Raw genomic sequence first — 19,082 nt, 5'->3', positions numbered from 1 at the left:
TCACTTCCATGTTTTTAGGTGCTCGTTACAGTCACACTCCACGTCCAGGCACCAGAATCTCTACTTGTTTCCTATTTCTGCTATAACAAATTACCACAGATCTAACTGTTTATTTATTTTTTAAAGATTTTATTTATTTATTTATTTGACAGAGAGAGGCACGGCGACAGAGGGAACACAAGCAGGGGGAGTCAGAGAGGGAGAAGCAGGCTTCCCGTGGAGCAGGAAGCCCGATGTGGGGCTTGATCCCAGGACCCTGGGATCATGACCTGAGCTGAAGGCAGCTGCCTAATGACTGAGCCACCCAGGCATCCCCAGATCTAACTGTTTAAAAGAACATAAACCTATGACCTTACAGCTCTGTATGTCAGAAGTCTGACATGGCCCTCACTGAGCTAAAATTACCACATCAGTAAAGGTGTGTTCCTTTCTTGAGGTGCTAAGGGAGAATCCATTTCCTTGTATTTTCCAGCTTCTGGAGGCTGCCCACATTCTTTGTCTCCTGACCACTTCTGCATCTTCAAAGTGACCAACATGGCATCTCTCTGACCATAGTTCTTTTTCTGACCTCAGCTGGGAAAGGTACTTTTAATGACTCAGGATCAGGTTGGGCCCACCTAGGTAATCTCCCCAACTCACAATCCTTAACCTTAACCACATCTGCAAAGTCAGTTTGCTTGGTAAGGTAACAGGCAGGAATTAGGATGTGTGTCCAGGGTATATTATTCTGCCTAGAACAGCCACCCTTCTCCTAATGTTTTAGCTAGGGAAAACAAGCTTTTCTTTGAGCTTTTCTTATTTGTGCCCGTTGTTGGTTCTGGGTTGGAGGCTTCTGCATTGCCTTGTCTGGGATATATGAGAGGCATAAGGAGACCCGCATCACTCAGCACCCTGTTGCTTCTCAAGTCCTGGGGTCTCTAGATAGCCCACCTTCTTTCTACCTTCCAGTTTTTCTATGTTTGTTTGTTGTGTTATATCTAAGGAATTTAGTGGGAAGAGGAAGGACCTTGAAAGAATAGGGCTATTACCTCCTAGCAGAATCAGAAATCTCTAATAAAAGTTTGGTTTTTAAGAACTAAGCAGGTTTTTGGGGGCATGAGGGGGTCCCTAAGGCCAGTCACACATTCAGTGATGTGCTAGAAGTACTCCTGATACTCAGCATATAATCATATTTATGGGGAGGCTTACTGCAGTGAAAAGATATAGGACAGGATCAGCAAGGGAGAAAGACACATGTGACCCATGAAGTCTTCCCATGCTTTCTACCTTCTGTGAGGGTTCACACTGAGCTCGCTTCTTTCTCCAGCAGAAAAAAAAAAAAATTGCAGTAACGTGTGCCTAATGCTTCTGTCCAGGGAAGTCCACTAGTCACTGAGTGCTTAAGGTTTTTATTGGAGGAGACTGGTCACATGGTACTCCCTGCCTAACACATACCAAATTCCAGACTGTTAGAAGGAAAGCAGGTGTTTGGACTAAAGCACATTATACAACTGGGAACTGTAACTACTCATTTTAATTAGCTCATAAATAAAAATTGTACAGATAGTCCAGGCACAGTGAACCCATCCTTATCAGTTATGGAATGGTTTGAGAGCTAAGTTTCCCGATGCCAGCTAAGAACCAACCTTGCACAGAGACGCCAGTAAAGATAACAGCTTCAGGTCTGCTGTTTGCTCTTTTCTACATATGAGTAACAAACTTATTTGAGATTTTATCAGATAGTACATCTAGACAACAACATAAATGGAACAGCCAAACACTTTAGGATCTCACAAAATACCACACCAGGGAATATGCAAACCTATAGCTGGGAATGGAAGGGAGAATGGGGTAAGATTCAGAAATGGGGATAGTGTATTATATAAGGTCACTTTTTACAAAGTACTTTTACCATTTGACCATAATTCTCAGGGTGGAAAGTGAGAGTATAGGAGACAGTTATACATGAATAAAGTTCAGAGATACAAGTTGAACATACTACTTACAAATTTACAGTATTTTATATTTTGAAGTGAATATTTTGATGCAGGTGCTGTGGCAAACTAGCCATATCAAATGGTTGCACCAAGTCAACCCATGAATCTAAACAGTTTTATTATAACAACAGTCTTGTGAGTTGGTTACTATGTGCCCTGTTTTACAGATGAAGAAGCTGAGATTCAGAGACACTAAGAAACTTGCCAAATTTTAAGGTCATACATTGGCAGAGATTAGATTTGAACCCCTATTTGTGTGTCTCCAAAGCCTTTTCTCTTTCTATTTGCTTTGTTTTACATAGGTTATAGAATGATGAGATGAAACCACATATTTTTTATTGTAAGTTCTTGTTTTAATTAGCTAATATGTAAAAAAATAATGTTGGAAACTGTGTAACCACATAGGACAGAAACAGATGCAGCATATTTAGTGTGGCACTTCCCTGGCTTCTCAATTCCCAATGGAAGTTGCACCTGCCAGAATCACTATATCACTGTCTGAAGAGGAGTATGAATCCGAGTCCTACTAATCTGAGGAAATAGTTCAGTTCTTGATACACTACCATTTTTTCATGCGTAAGATTTATATCACCACTGGGGAGGAACTCACTTTAACAGTCAATGCATTTCAGTTTAAAGGTTCCCACCAACAGGCACATTCTTGTGTAAGACTCAAAAGCAGTGAGGACCCTGTGCTCCCACAGAGTATCTTTGCCTCCAGCACCCAGCATCTCAGAAAGCCCCTTCTCACTCCTCAGTGCCCTTGGTGTCTGGTGACTCAGTGTAGGCTAAGAATGCTTTCCTCCATGCTATTCTAACAAAGAGTGATTTGCCACTAATTTTGATGAGGAATCTATAAAGCATGAAACTAAATAGTTCCTTATTATTCACAGATTCCATATTTGTGAATTCACCTACTCACTAAAATTTATTTGTAACCCCAAATTCAGTACTCAAGGCCCTTGTGCAGTCATTCACAGACATGTGCAAAGCAGCAAATATTTGAGTCACTCAGTGCCAGGTTCTCAGCTCAGGTTGAACAAGGCGATGCTCTTGTTTGTGTTTAAGCTCTTTTACTAAGCAAATGTCCTTTTTGTGGCCTATTTAGTACTATGTTTTTGGCATTTTTGTGCTTTTTGTTGGTGATTTTCCTGCTTAAAATGACTTCCAAACAGGGGCGCCTGGGTGGTTCAGTCGTTAAGCGTCTGCCTTTTGGCTCAGGTCATGATCCCAGGGTTCTGGGATCAAGCCCCGCATTGAGCTCCCTGCTCAGCAGGAAGCCTGCTTCTCCCTCTTCCACTCCCCCTGCTTGTGTTCCCTCCCTTGCTGTGTCTCTTTCTGTCAAATAAATAAATAAAATCTTAAAAAAATATGACTTCCAAACATAGTGCTGAAGCGATGTCTAGTGTTCCTAAGCACAAGAAATCTGTGATTGCCTTACAGAGAAAATACATTTGTTCGATAAGCTTTGTTCAGGCATGAGTTCTACTGCTGGTGGCCATGAATTCAATGTTAATGAATTAATAATATGGTACATTCAGAAAAAAGGAAGTGGAAATTCACTGATCTGTATATAAAGTCATTCTAGAAAGTGCTAAGGTAACAGCTATAGTATAGTATGCTACAAATATGGAAAAGATGGAAAAAGCAGCTAAAATGTGGATGCATGAGAAGATGAACCATAAAAAAGTGTAGTGGGCACCATGTTGTAGGACTGAAAGCTGAGGAAATTTATGGTCACATTACCCAGGGTCAGGAAAATGTTAAACCTGAAAAAAAAAATTTAAACACCAGCTAAGTATTATACAAGAAAGGGGTTATGTGGAAGAGCAGGTTTTCAGTGCTAATGAGACTAGCTTATTTTATAAGGATGTTGACAAATTAAACTATGTAATGCAAATACTGTTTTGCCTGACAAAAATATTGTGACTAGAGCCTCACAGACACCTCACTATTTCTCCCAGGAGCAATGACTCAGTATTTGCTAATTCAGTGTTTTCAAAGGCTTTATAAAATATATGTAGCACAAATAATGAGAATCAACTGTAATTGGAAGACCACAGCTCCAGCAAGAGGGTATGCAGGAAAGCATGGGGATGTGTGGATATAAAGTAGTCATATTCAGTTGTGACTCATTTACTATATAATAACCTTTTTCCTGGATGATGCAGTCTCATTCCTGACCAGACTGAATTTACAGAATTACCTAGGTTTTGGACTCTTTTATCCATTCTGACAGGATGTTGTCCAGGTGTTTATCAAGGCACTATATTTTACCTACTTAAAAGACCTATAAGCTAGATATTGAAAATATTTTGATTAAGGTGAATATTAGTCTTATTTATTCAACATACTTTTAATTTTAAAAATAATGTATGGAGCACTAACATACTAGGCATTGTTCTGGGTGGTAAGGATGTAAAAATCAAAGTACTACAATAGAGGAATGCAAGGACCCCAGGGGATCACAGCAGGGATGCTGAAGCCAGCCTGGCCATGTAGATGTCCCCTGGGCTGAGTCCTGAAAGATGTGTAGGTTTCTTAGGAAAGAAAGGAATGCAAGAAGGCTATTAGGGCAGAGAGAACATCCTTAGCACAAAGATATGGTAGAAACTTTAAGAAGTTGGCTTAACTAGTATGTCAGGTATGAGGGGGAGTGGCAGGAGATGAAACAAAGGATTAGGTCAGGGCTGAGTTACAGAGCATTCTAGATGAAAAGCTTAGAGTTTGTCCTGTGGCCACTATGTGATGTGGGGCCACCGAAGGCTTTTAAGTGCAGAATCAATATGGGCACTTGATGCTAGCAATTGCACACTTTAAATAGGAAGCAGAGTAGAGGATGAATTTGGGGGAGACACAAGATATGAGGACCTGAATTAGGTGGTAGCCAGAACAAAATAATAAAAATTGTTCTAGTACTTATCAAGCATGTTCTAAGTGACAGTCACTAAGTGATTCAAATGAAGTAACACATTCATTCCTACAGATGCCATTAGATGCAAGTATTAATGTTATTTTCATTTTTCTAGTGAGAAAATAAAGGCATAAAAAAGTAAGCAGTTTGCCTAAGATCACATAATTAGCAGGTAGCAGGGGTACAATTCAAACCTAAGAAGTCTGGCCCCAGAGCCCATGTTTTAACCATCACGTCATACATCCTCTCTAGGAGAAGTTTAGAGATAAGTTTAAGAGATAAAATCTGTCAGATTTAGTTATTATTGGATGTGAGAGATGATAAAAAGGGAAGAATCTAATGTTTCCTTGGATTTCAGCTAAACAACTGAATAGATGAATAGTACTAGCATTTCCTGAGAAAGGAGACACAGGAGGACCTGAGGTGTAAAGAAAGGGGTAGAATAATAAGAATGATTTGGTGCTAGTTCAGTCAGAGGTGCCTGTGGCTCATTCAAATGGATATATTCAGAAATCAGTGTTGGAATTATGAGGCTAAAGCTTAAGGAAAAGGTCATGGCTAAAATGGAGATTAAAAAGCCATGGAAAGTATATATTCTAGCAGAAAAGGAGACAGAACCCAGAACACCAACATGAATCATTACAAAGGAAGGAAAGCCAGGAGAAAAGGAAAATAGAATGGAAACAGTAGAATGGTCAGCAAAGTCAAATGAAACAGAAAGCACTGAAAGTGACTCACTGGATTTCACAGCATGAACTTAATTATTGAGCTTTGTAAAGTAGTGTGGGTATAGAGGTGTGGGCAGAAGTCAGAACAGCTGCATGAGGAATGAAGTGAGGAAAGTGGAGGAAGTGAAGCAGTGGAAATATATGGAAATATAGTTTTCTTTCAAAAAGGATAGCCCAGAAAATAAGGAGATTTGGGGCACCTAACATTACTTAACCTCTCTGAGCCTCAGTTTCCTCATCTGTAAAATGGAGATATTAACATCTTTCTATCTTGTTGGCTTGTTGTAGGGATTAAATTAGAAATGATGAACAAATTGTGCAGTACATGCCAGACACATATAAAGTGCTTAATGAAAGCTATTCCCTTCCTCTCTATCAACCCCTTCCTGAAAAATGAGCTTGATTCAGAGCCATATGTTAGGATGAAACATGAAGACAGTCTCTTTCCTCAGGAAGCTTACAGTCTAGCTAGAGTGCCAACACAGTAATAAAATGTATATTTTAATTCGGTGTACATAAAACCATAGAGATATATACTGCAATACAGATGTTGTAGTTATATCAACAAAATGCTGTTAACAGAAAGGAGATGTGGGTGATTCTGTTTGGAGGGATCATGGAAAATACCTTGCAGACAGAGAGATACTTGCCTGAAGAATTGATAAAATTTCACTGGGGGAGGCATTTCAAGCAGAGAGAATAGCAAAATGGAGAGCATGGTAAGGGAAGGCAGTCCAAGATGGTGGTGTAAGAACCTGAACTCACTTCCTCCTGTGCACACCAAATCTACAGCTACATGTGAAACAATTCCCTCTGAAAAAGAGAACTGAAAACTAACTGAAATGCTCCTCCACAACAAAGGATTAAAAAGACCACATGGAGATGAGTAGGAGAGGCAGAGACATAGTCTCTCCAAAATCCCCACCCCAGAAACAGTGACACCCAATAGGAAGGGACCTCACAAGTCCAGAGTTTCTCTCTCCCAAAGAAGGGAGGAGTTTGTGCCCCACATCAAGCACCCAAACCTTGGAACCTGCACCAGAAAGATGAGCCCCCAAAACGTCTGGCTTAGACAACCAATGGGGCTTACATCCAAGCGACCCAAAGGACTATAGGAAATGGAGATACTCATTTTAAGGGACTTAAATGCAGTCTCACTTGCCCCAGGAACAAGTGCAAAATCAGCAGTTTGAAAACCACCTATACTACACATGACAGGGATCCATTTGCTAATCTTAAACATCTGCTGGAGGACCAAGAGACAGTTGGGACTATAAGGGCCAGCAGGGTATATGATTACAGCCCCACAAGACTGTATATATTTACATACTTTGAAAGCTACTGCCTGAGGGTCAGACTTCCAATCAGTCTGAAACTAGGTGCTGAGATCCCTCTCCTTGGATCATGACAGGTCTTGGTGCATCTTCGACAATGGGAACCTATCAAGAATAAGTCAAACTACTTAGACAACCACAAATGTTCAAAAGACAACCAAGAATTAGGGCATGATTGAATAATAAATTTCATCACCTACACAAAGCCACTCCTTCAAGACTGGTAGAAGTATCTCTTTTGCATAATACATAGAAGCAAATACAGAGAGTCAAGCACAATGAGGAAACAGAAGAGTATGTTCCAAGCAAAAGAAGAAGATAAAACCTCAAAAAGACCTCAATGAAAAAGATGTAAGATATCTACCTGTTAAATAATTCAAAGTAATGGTCATAAAGATGCTCACTAAACTTGGGAGAAGAATGAATGAACAAAATGAGAACTTAAGGAGATAGAAAATATAAGAAAGTACCAAACAGAAGTCACAGAGCTGAAGAATACTGAACTGAATTGAAAAACACGCTAGAGGGGTTCAACAGCAGACTGAATCTAAAGAATCAGTGATCTAGAAACCAGGGCAGTGGAACTCATCCAAACAGAGCAGTAAAAACAAACAAAAAATTTTAAAAAGTGAAGATAGTTTAAGGGATCTGTGGAACAACATCAAGTGGGATAATATTCACATTACAAGGGTCCGAGAAGGAGAAGAGAGAGAGAAAGAAGCAGAAAACTTATTTCAAGAAATAATGACTGAAAACTTCCTATAATCTGGGAAAACAAACAGACATCCAGATCCAGGAAGCCTACAAAGCTCCCAAAAAGATGAATCCAAAAATATCCACATCAAGACACATTACAATTAAAATGTCAAAAGTTAAAGAGAGAGTCTTAATGCCAACAAGAGAAAAACAACTTGTTTTGTACAGGGGAATCCCCATAAGGCTATCACCAGATTCCTCAGCAAGAATTTTGCAGTTCCAAAGACAATGGCAATATATATTGAAAATTCTGAGACAGGAAAAAAAAAACTTTCAACCAAGACTATTCTACCCAGCAAGGTTATCATTCAGAATTGAAGAAGAAATAAAGTTTTTCAGACAAACAAAAGGTAAACAAGCCTATCACCACGAAACTGGCCTTACAAGAAGGATAAATGGGACTTCTTTGAGCTGAAAAGAAAAGGCACTATTTAGTAACAAGAAAATATATGAAAGTAAAAATCACAATAGTAAATTTAAATATATAGTAAAGGTAAAGGCTAATAGACTTATTAGCCACTTACAAAGCTAGTATGAAAGTTAAAAGACAAAAATAGGAAAATTAACTATACAGTACTTAGTTAAGGGATACAAAAAAAGATGTAAAATGAGATATCAAAAATGGTGTTGGTGGAGAGTAAAATGTAGATTTACAATGGATTCAAACTTAAATTGCTGTCAACTTAAAATAGACTGTTATATATATAGGATGTATATATATGTGTGTGTGTGTATATATATATGCAGCACAGTAGTACCAAAATATATAAAGAAAATATTAACAGACCTAAAGGGAGAAATTGACAGCAATACAATAATAGTCAGAGACTTTAACACAGCACTTACATCAATGGATAGGTCATCTGAACAAAATCAATAAGGAAACATTGGCCTTCAACAACAAACTGCACATGATGGACTTAACAGATATATACAGAACAGCTTGTGGGGCAGTATTCATATACCCATTGTAAATTCCACCCAAAAGCAGCAGAATACACATTCTTCACAAGTGTACATAGAACATTCTCCAGGATAGATCACAGGTTAGGCCACAAAACAAGTCTCAATAATTTTAAGAATGAAATCATATCAAGCTTCTTTTCTGACCACACTGGTAGGAAACTAGACATCAATTCAAGGAAGAAATCTGGAAAAATCACAAATAATCAGTGACTACACAACGTGCTACTGGAAAACCAATGGGACAATGAAGAAATCAAAAGAAAAATTAAAAAACACCTCAAGACAAATAAAAGGAAACACAACATTCCAAAATCTGTGGGATACAGGAAAAGTGGTTTTAAGAGGGAACTTCATAGCATACAGGCCTACTTCAAAAAACAAGAATAATCTCAAATGAACAATCAAACTATATACCTGAAGGAATTAGGCAAAGAACAAATGAAGTACAAAATTACTAGGAGGGAAGAAATAATAAAAATCACAGCAGAAATAGAGACTAAAAGACAGTAGAAAAGATCAATGAAACTAAGGGCTGGTTCTCTAAATAGATAAACAAAACTGACAAACGATTAGCCGGGCTCACCAAGAAAAAAAAAAAGAGGGCTCAAATCAATACATAAAATGAAAGAAATGAAAGAGACATTGCAACTGATACCACAGAAATACAATCATAGGAGACTACTGTGAACATTTATGCACCAACAAATTGGACAACCTAGGAGAAATAGATAAATTCCTAAAAATATGCGGTCTTCCAAGACTGCATCGTGAAGAAATAGAAAATTTGAATAGACTGATTATTAGTAAGGAGACTGAACAGTAATCAAAATGCTCCCACAAACAAAAATTCAAGACCAGATAACTTTGCTGGTGAATTCCACCAAACATCCAAAGAAGATTTAATACCTATCCTTTCCAAAATCTTCCAAAAAATTAAAAAGAAAGGAATACTTCCAAACTCATTTTACAAAGCCAGCGTTTTCCTGATCCCAAAACCAAAAACACCATAAGAAAGGAAAATTACATGCCAATATCCCTAATGAACAAAGATGTAAAAATCTCCAATAAAATTTTGAAGCAAACCAAATATCACAATACATTAAAAGGATCATACACCATGACCAAGTGAGATTTATTCCAAGGATGTGAGGATGGTTCAAAATTGGCAAACCACTGGGGTATGGAAGGAACATGCCTTACCATAATAGAGACCATATAGAACAAGCCCACAGCTAATATCATACTCAATGGTGAAAAGGTGAAAACTTTCTAAGACAGTAACAAGACTAGGATACCCAATGTCACTACTTTTATTCACCATAGAACTGGAAGTCCTAGCCAGAGGAATTAGGCAAGAGAAAGAAATAGAAGATATATAAATCAGGAAAAATAAAACTCACTTTTTGCAGGCAACATGGTATTATATATATAGAAAGCCCTAAAGACTCCACCAAAAAAACTGTTAGAATAAACATTCAGTAAAGTTGCAGGGCAATTGCATCAAAAAGAACTAAATCCCTAGGAATAATTTAACCAAGGAGGTGAAAGACCTGTACACTAAATTATAAAACATTAATAAAAGAAATAAAAAAGACACAAATAAATGGAAAGATATACCATGCTTTGTTTGTGGATTGGAAGAATTAATATTGTTAAATGTCCATATTACCCAAAGCAATCTACAGATTCAATGCAATCACTATCAAAATTCCAATGGCATTTTTCACAGAAACATTGTATTGAATTCCATTGTATACAATATCTTCTTTATCCATTCATCTATCAAAGGAAACCTGGGTTATTTCCATATCTTGGCTATTATAAGTAACACTGCAATAAACATAGGGTATTTTTCACAGGACTAGAACCAAAAAAAATCCTAAAATTTGTATGGAACCATAAAAGAATAGCCAAAGCTATCTTGAGAAAGAACAAAACTAGATATAAATACACAGTGGAATATTACTTAGCCATAAAAGAAAATGACATCTTGCCATTTGTGACAACATGGATGGATTATGCTAAACAAAGTAAGTCAGACATAGAAAGATAAATACTGTATAATTTCACTTATATGTGGAATCTAAAGAACGAAACAAAACTCATAGGTACAGAAAACAGAATTGGTGTTTGCTGAGGGGAAGTGTTAGAAAGCAGGCAAAACAGGTAAAGGGGACCAACAGGTACAAACTTCCAGTAATAAAATAAATAAGTCTTGGGGATATAATATTCAGCATGGTGACTATAGTCAATAATATTATAGCACATACTTGAAATTTTCCAAGAAAGTAAATCCTAAAATTATCTTTGTATGAAGACAGATGGTAACTAGATTTATGCAGCGATCACTTTGCAATGTATATAAATATCAAATCATTATGTTGTATACCTGAAATCAACATGATGTTATATGTCAATTATACCTCTATAGTTTTTTTAAGAGCATAGTAGTATGGAATTCATGGAGTACCAAGGGTAGTGAGTGGTAGGTCCTTGATGCCTTAGAAAGGCAGAAAACAGGGGTTGTTGTAGTGGCTAGAGGACAGAATGTGAAAAACTTGGCCCATGTCAGTCAATCTTGACAGTCTTTTAGGGCTTTAATAGGGGAGTGGCATGACAGATCTGGTGTGGAGCAAGGAGAGAAGATTTAAGAGAATGTTTTAGTAATCCATATGAAAGATTAAAGTTTTGTGAAAATGATATAGTCACCAGCTTACATGCCTGTTTTTAAAAATCAGATGTGATTTGGCCACCATGTAAACATGTACAGGGTCCGTTTCCTCTTAACCAAGATTAAAGTAGATTTCTAGGGAGTTCTAAGTCTGAGATTCTGTGATTTTAACAGGTTTGGGGGCCTAAGAGAGAATTCTGATAATTTAATAGGAAGTGGAGATTATATACTAGTTGAGTCAAATAATGCTCTGCTAGTTTCTACAATTAAACACAAAAAGATACAGGTATAATTACCAAAAGAGTGTGATGAAGAATAATACAGTATAGCTTGAAAGAATCAGAACCTAGGAATAAAAACGTATGTTGGAGGAAAAAAAAAAAAAAAAAAACATATGTTGGAGGAATCGGAACACTGAATCACAGTTCTTAAAGTGTAGTTGCTTTACTACCTGGATTATTTTGAAGTATGTTGCTTAATTTCTAAGTAGGTGAAGACTCTCCAATTACCTTTCTATCACTGATTTCTAGTGTAATTCCATTTTGGTCAGAGAAGCATATTCTGTATGATTTCAATCCTTTTAAACTTGTTGTTGTTGTTACTGTTACTATTATCATGATCACCAAGGATCTAGTCTCTCAGTGAATATTCTGTGTGCACTTGAAAACAATGCATATTCTGTGATTGTTGGATGGACTACTCTGTAATTGTCAGTTCCAGTTGGTGGATGGTGTTGTTTCCTTCACCTGTCCCCTTGCTGTGTTTTTTTTTTTTTTTCTATTGATTACTGTGGTAGAAGTGTTAAAGTACCCAACCATAATTCTAGTTCTCCTTTAAATTGTATCAGGTTTTATCGCTTCTCAGCCTTTTGGCTAAGATCAAGTGTAAATTGTATCAGGTTTTGCTTCATATATTTTGAAGGTCTGTGATTAGATGCATACCTCTTTAGGCTTGTCTTGTCTTCTTGATGAATTCACCCTCTTGTTATGTGTATAATGTCCTCTTGTATCCCTGGTAATTTTCCTTACTCTGAAGTCTGTCATGTCTGATATTAGTGTAACGACTCAAGTTTTCTTTTGATTAGTGTTTGTGTGGCATATGTGTTCCATCCTTTTACTTTTTACCCACCTTCATCATTATTTTGAAAGTGGATTTCTTATGATAGCATATTGTAAGGACTTTTTTCTTTAATCCATTTTGAAAATCTCTTTATGTGTTCTGAGTATTTAAATTTAATGTAATTAGTGATGTGTTTGGATTTAGATCTACCATGTTCTCTGCTTGTTCCTCTGGTTCATTGCTGTTTCCTTTTACTGTCTTTCGGATTATTTGGGTACTTTTTAGTTCTTAATTTTAACTTACCTGTTGAGTTTTTTACACGATATATTGTTATGTGTTTTTTTCTTAATAGCCACTGTAGGGAATAATATACATCTTTAACTTTTCATAGTCCACTTTTTATAACTGGTTATTTTACTATTATGAAACCTCCCACCATATAGGTCCCTTTAGTCCCCCCTTAAAGCTGTAGTTGTTATGTGCCATCTGCATATATTGAAAACCTCATCAGACAATAATGTAATTTTTGCTTTTAACTGTCAAACATACTTTAAAGAACTTAGAGGGGAAAAATAGCCCGTTACACTTACCTATATATTCTATTTATATTGCTCTTCCTTCAGTTCCTGAATTTTGAAATTTCCCTCTGGTATGATATTCCTTTGTATGAAGATCTTCTTCAAATTGTCTTCAGAGCAGGTCTGCTAGCTATGAATTTTCTTTGTTTTCTTCATGTAAGAACATATTTATTTCACCTTCTTCTCTAAAATATTTTTTTGTTGGATATAGAATTCTGGGTTGACAGTTGGTGCTGCATTTAAAAAGTAGTGTTCCACTTCTTTCTGGCCTCCACAAGAAATCTATAGTCATTTGAATGATTGTTCCCTTATATATATGATTTGTTGTTAGTTTCTGGCTACTTACAAGATTTTTTCATTGTCTCTAGTCTTTATTAGTTTGATTATGGTGTGATGGGCATTGATTTTCTCGGGTTTTCCTGTTTGAAGTTTGCTGAGCTTCTTGTACTATAAGTTAAGATTTTTCACTACATCTAGAATCTTTCCAGAAATTCCTTGATATTGTTCTGCAACCACACTTCCTCTTCTTCTGGGTCTCTGATGGCAGAATGTTAGATGTTTCTTGTTGTCTTACAGGTCCCTGCGGCTCTGTTTATTTTTTCCAATATGTTTTCCTCTCTGCTCTTCAGACTGGATAATTTCTTTTAAGCTATTTAGTTTACTGATTCTTTCCTCAATCATCTTATTTTGTAATTGAACTACACCAATGAATTTTTTATTTCAGTTATTATATTTCTGAGTTCTAATGTTTCCATTGCATTCTTTATTTCATCTATATTTGACCCCTGAGCAATACAGGAGTTAGGAGTGACAATCCCCCACACAATCAAAAATCCACATAACTTTTGATGCCTCCAAAATTTACTAATAGCCTACTGTTGACCAGAAGCCTTGCTGATAAGTAGTCAATTAACACATATTATTTATGTCATATGTATTATATACTTTATTCTTAAAACAAAGTAAGCTAGAGAAAAGAAAATGTTATTAAGAGAATCATAAGGAAGAGAAAATACATTTACAGTATTGTAGTCATTTTTTTAAAATCCACCTATAAGGGGGTACCTGGGTGGCTCAGTTGGTTGGGTATCTGCCTTCAGCTCAGGTCGTGATCTCAGGGTCCTGGGATCAAGCCCTGCATCGGGCTCCCTGATCAGCAGGGGCCTGCTTCTCCCTCTGCCCCTCCCCACTGCTTGTGCTCTCTCTCTCTCTCTCTCTGTCTCAAATAAATAAAAATCTTAAAAAAAATAATAAAGCCAATAAGCACACATGTGCAGGTCAAACCTGTGTTTTTCAAGTGTCAGCTATATCTCCCTGATGTTATTTTCCATTCATTCCAAGCATGTTCACCCTTACTTCTTAGAGCATGGTTATATGAGCTGCTTTAAAGTCTTTGATAATTTCAACAACCATGTCATCTTGGTGTTGAGATCTGTCAGTTGTCCTTTCCCTTATACTTTATTGAGATTTTCATAGTTGTTTGTATGTTAAGTAATTTTTAATATCTTGGACATTTTGAATACTATGTTATGAGACTCTGGGCCTTATTTAGTTGCTATGGAGAACAATGACTAGTACATTTTTCAGGCAGTTGTATCCAATTTAGATTACAAGTTCTTACTGACCTTCAGAGGCTATGTTTCTTATGTCAGTTCAGTTTTCAAGTTGTTTTCAGTGTTATTCGGATATTGTGGATCACTCAGTGACCAGTCTGGGACCTGTAAAATGTTCTATTCCATAGTCCAGTTCTCAAAAACTTTAGTATTCTGTTTAGGGTCAGATCTACCCATGCATAGTTTGGGGTAAGTCCAAGAGCTTATAAACAACTTTTTGGGATCATTTTCTTGAGCTCCTTCTTCTCTGCATTCTTCCAGACACTTCTTGGTCCCAGGAGCCCCCACATTCCTGGTTTTTTCTGCAAGAAAGCTGGCTTTTGTTTTCCCACTTTGTCATACACTTCCTGCAATTCTCTCTGCCTCTGGAGCCAAGTGACAGGAGGATAGAGAGAGAAAAATGAAACAGGATTCTCCTGCCATCCCATGCTCTTGGGACCACGGTTCCTCAGGTCATAAAGGATTCCCCTTCCTCAGAGTTTTATGTGCCTACCTGGCCAACACTGCCATACTATAATGGAATTTCCTGGAAATCTGGGGTGGGAGGAGAACAACAGAGAAGATTTACCCCATTTGTTCATACTCTTTAGGTGCCCCTTTTCCTTATCTTCAGACCAGAGAGGGCTTCTTTTGGAGTCCTTTTTATCCATACTGTTTCAAGCTGCTGCTGCTGAGTTCAGACCACAGGATATCACAGGAACAACAAAAGAATATTCTAAGCACACTTGCTCAATCATGTGAGGGATATGAAAGAAAAGGAAAGGGAACAACATTTATTTGAATACATACCAAAATTTTTAAGTTAATACAATAACTTTACAAAGTAGATAAAAATGGAAGGGGCCAATTTTATCTCTGGATGATGATAAAGAAAGGGACAGTATCCCGTCTTCCCAAGACCCATCACTGGTTCTTACAGTTTGAAAGGTAAGGTCTATCTCATAATTATGATATGTTAGGGACTTTATGAGCTGAATTTTAATTAAGCACTCCTAGAAGAAAATGTTTTGGTCAAAACTAACAGTTATGCTTTTGGAGAACTGTCGGACTGTGTGACTGAGCAGCTGGGGGAGATTCAGGGTATTGGAGACTTTTTCAATAGTCCTCATTTTATATTGTTGAATGACAACCTATTCTGCCAGAATTACCACATATGGCCACATACGTTGTAGACTCTGGGAGAAGTTTTATGGGGTTTATTTTCTCATGGATTTTGATGTGAACAGAACCTCCTGAAGCTGTGTACATTTTGGCTGTGTGCCCTACTCACAGCAAAAATCCTGGATAATGAAAAGCTATGATGTAGTAATGACAGTATATCATCTCTTTTCCTCATTTACTCTCTGCCTCTTTCCTACTTTCCCAGTGTTGGAGGAAGATGACCATTACCTCTCCAGAGTCTTTGAGTCTCGCTAGAAGAAGCCATCCATTCTCCCAGAGTGCCCCAACAGGATTGAACTGCATGGGCTGGCCAGAGTACATACTTGCCACTGGTGAGTTATGTTCCTCTCTCTTCTGTTTTATACTCTAATGTCCCAGAAAGAAGGACAAGAAGTGAGAGAGTGTTGTTGACTGCTATGTTTGTCTGACAGAAGTAGCTTAAAGGTGAGACAGATAAACCAGTGTCTCTTATCCCTTCAATTAGAAAGAGGTCCCTAGCACCCCGAGAAAGGGAATTCTTGGCTTGGAGAAGACTCAATTATTGAATCCCCAAACCTGTCTCTCTTTGTTTATTTTAAGCAGAACTAATGACCACCTCTTGGGTCTTGTAATAGGATATAATTTGCAGAAGAAATAATCATAGAGAGTTGTCTCCTAATCTAGAATGTAACTTGAGTGTTTTCCCTTCTGAGGGACAAGCCTCTTCTAGTTTTATGGCCACTTCTGTGAGTCCATTTCCCAAATCTATAGCAAACAGCCTCACATCACATATTTGGCCATAAAAGGGCTGGCCTTTGTGCCAGAAGGAAGCTGGGCCTCAGGGAGATCCAGGATAGGGCATCCTTATACACAGCTACCACCTGTCCTAGACCTAACCCAGGAGAGGCTGGATATGCTGAAAATGCTCAAGGGCTTCTGGTGGGAGGACAGGTATTAGGTCTTGAGTGGGTGCAGATTATATTAGATGGCAAAATTACTGTCTGAAAGCTGGCTAGAGGGGGAAGCCAAATATGGTGTTTATGAAGGATAAAGAATGGTAAAGCCCTAGACAGGATTAAAAAGACAAACTAGCTACACCTGTCAAACATGTACTGTGTCAAGACCTGGGGAGTGGGAACAGGACTGGCATTCAAGGCAAAAGATGATAGGAGCAGAGGGACCAGGCTCTGAACATCAGAGTATGGCATATGCCATCCTGAGGAAGGTAACTCTGATGTAGACCTGAGTCCTGAGCTTTGAATCCAACTCAGCGCATACTGGGTCCTGGTCCTGGGGGAAATGACTGCTCTGATTAGCTGGTGGACATTATTGTTTTCCATTAGCAAATGTATGTGCTTATGCTGCATCGTGCAGTAGACTTTTATTCTTTCCCAGGTATGGTTGTGATCTTAAATTTATAATGAGAAAAGTCATGAAAAGGTATTTGACAATGGCTGAAAGAATCTTTTCAAGGGAAAAAAAAGATATTTCTAACATAGCTCTTCATTAAGTCATGGGATTATTTAGAGGCTCATGGAAGGGTCCATAATGGGTTAGAGTAGCATTTTTCCAGCAATAATCCTCAAGGCTGATTTTGGCCCTTGAAGTTAGAACTTTCTTACAAAGCCAAAGCTTAATAATCACATAGTCCTATTATTTCAGAAGTTCATTTGAATTAATTGACAGGTGAATTTATTGCAGAGTAAGAAATTAAAAAAACTCAGTCACACATTTGTCCTGGTATGTTTGCATATCAAGAATACTGGTCTGGATGTTCAGGGCCCTGGCTCTAGCTGCACTTGATAGGGGTATGAGAAATTGGGCACATCCCTCTGTTTCTCTGTACTTCAGCTTCCTTTATTATTCAAAAATGGAGTGATAATTCCTGCTTTCCCATTTCACTGGGTTAATATGAGAGTCAAGTTAATATGGGCTTGGGTCTCTGCAATTTACCTTAGAAAAGCCTTCTTTTCTTTAATTATTGCTTCTACTCCAACTGTTCTGTTCCAAACTTCTGAGATTTCTACTTTCTATAGATTATATTTCCAGTTTTATCCTTGGAACCTCTCTCATCATTTTCATTTTTTTTTTCCCTCTTTTTCCTCTTAGTTCTGGGAGAATTTCTTAGTTTTTTTTCTTGTTTTATCTGTTAATTGCCTTCATTGGGATTTGTGATTTAATGATCACACTTTTAATCTTCATTAAATCTTTCCAATATCCTCTAGAAGCTTGTTAAAAACAGAAAATAGAGAATTTTGTAAAAATTTTCTCCTTTTCATGTTTTATAAATTCATTTCCAAATTCATCTGCATTTCTTTTGACTAGTAGTTTTTCTTTAGGTAAAATTTCTCTATTGGCTTATCCTTACAGAATCAGTCCTTCGCCAGCAAGGGCTTGTTATCATGTAGCACTGGAGACAGCACCCGTTCAGAGACTTATAGGTTCCTGTTAAAATCCTTTAAACACGGCTTATTAGGAAGTAAAAAGTTAAGCTTTCCTATAACATATATCACAAGTTCAGTCACCTTGGAGGGAGCTGTAAACAGTTCCAGCTGAAAGCTTTGCCTCTTGCCAGTATTTCCTTTCTATGTCTGGAGAAGTAGCCTAGGAGTAGCCAAGAATTAGCCTGATGTGGGAGCATGCCACCCTCTGCCCCACAAGTTGGTGCCCAGGATAAATTGCTCCACATCCACTCCTCTCTTGGTGGAGCCAGTAGAGCCAGATACAACTCTTCAAGTCGCCAGCACAGCAGATGCACACAGCATCACATAAAGACCTCTGCACCTCCAGAGCCCATGCCTATGACTTAGGAAGGGTTGGCAGGGTTCTACCAGGCATTTCCCTACTTGCCTTCTGGCTGCATTGCTATTTCAAAGTTATGGGTCACTTCTTTCTTTAGGCCAGTTATATCTTTACTGTATCTTGTGGCTGAATTTGCCTATTTTTTAAACAGCTTTATCAAGATATAGTTCACATACCATACAATTCACCCATTTAAAGTATACAATTCAGATTTTTAGTCTGTTCACATACATCACAAATTTCCCTATTCTGGATTTTCATGTGAATGGAATCATGTAAGACCTGGTCTTTTGTGACTGGCTTTTTTCATTTAGAATAATGTTTTCAAGGTTCTTCTATGTTGTCACATGTATCATTCCTTTTGAGGACTGAGTAATATTCCATTGTATAGCTGTACCATAATTTATTTATCTGTTCATCTGCTGGTGGACATTTGGCTTGTTTCCAACTTTTTGCTATTATGAATAATGCTGCTATAAAAATTCATGTACAAGTTTTAGTGAAGACATATGGTTTCATCCATATACATTGGAGTATAACTGGTG

General features: G+C 37.6%; 1 protein-coding gene across 4 annotated transcripts in view; it reads left to right on the top strand.

The window, feature by feature from the left end:
* The window catches only part of ARHGEF4 (Rho guanine nucleotide exchange factor 4), a 246,065-nt gene that overhangs the window by 135,499 nt on the left and 91,484 nt on the right, over positions 1-19,082 (top strand). For 3 of the 4 annotated variants that reach the window (XM_073889674.1, XM_025855342.2, XM_073889673.1), the window contains one exon: positions 15,962-16,088. In XM_073889674.1, coding sequence (XP_073745775.1) covers positions 15,962-16,088 — 127 coding nt within the window. Of the gene's footprint in view, positions 1-15,961; positions 16,089-19,082 lie in introns of those variants that run through there. The other variant, XM_073889678.1, reaches the window with a different exon arrangement.

This window comes from Callorhinus ursinus, unplaced genomic scaffold, assembly GCF_003265705.2.
Source record: "Callorhinus ursinus isolate GAN/ISIS: 27379988/994484 unplaced genomic scaffold, GSC_fseal_2.0 scaffold114, whole genome shotgun sequence".
NCBI lineage: Eukaryota > Metazoa > Chordata > Mammalia > Carnivora > Otariidae > Callorhinus > Callorhinus ursinus.
This window is presented reverse-complemented; position numbering and strand designations above follow the sequence as displayed.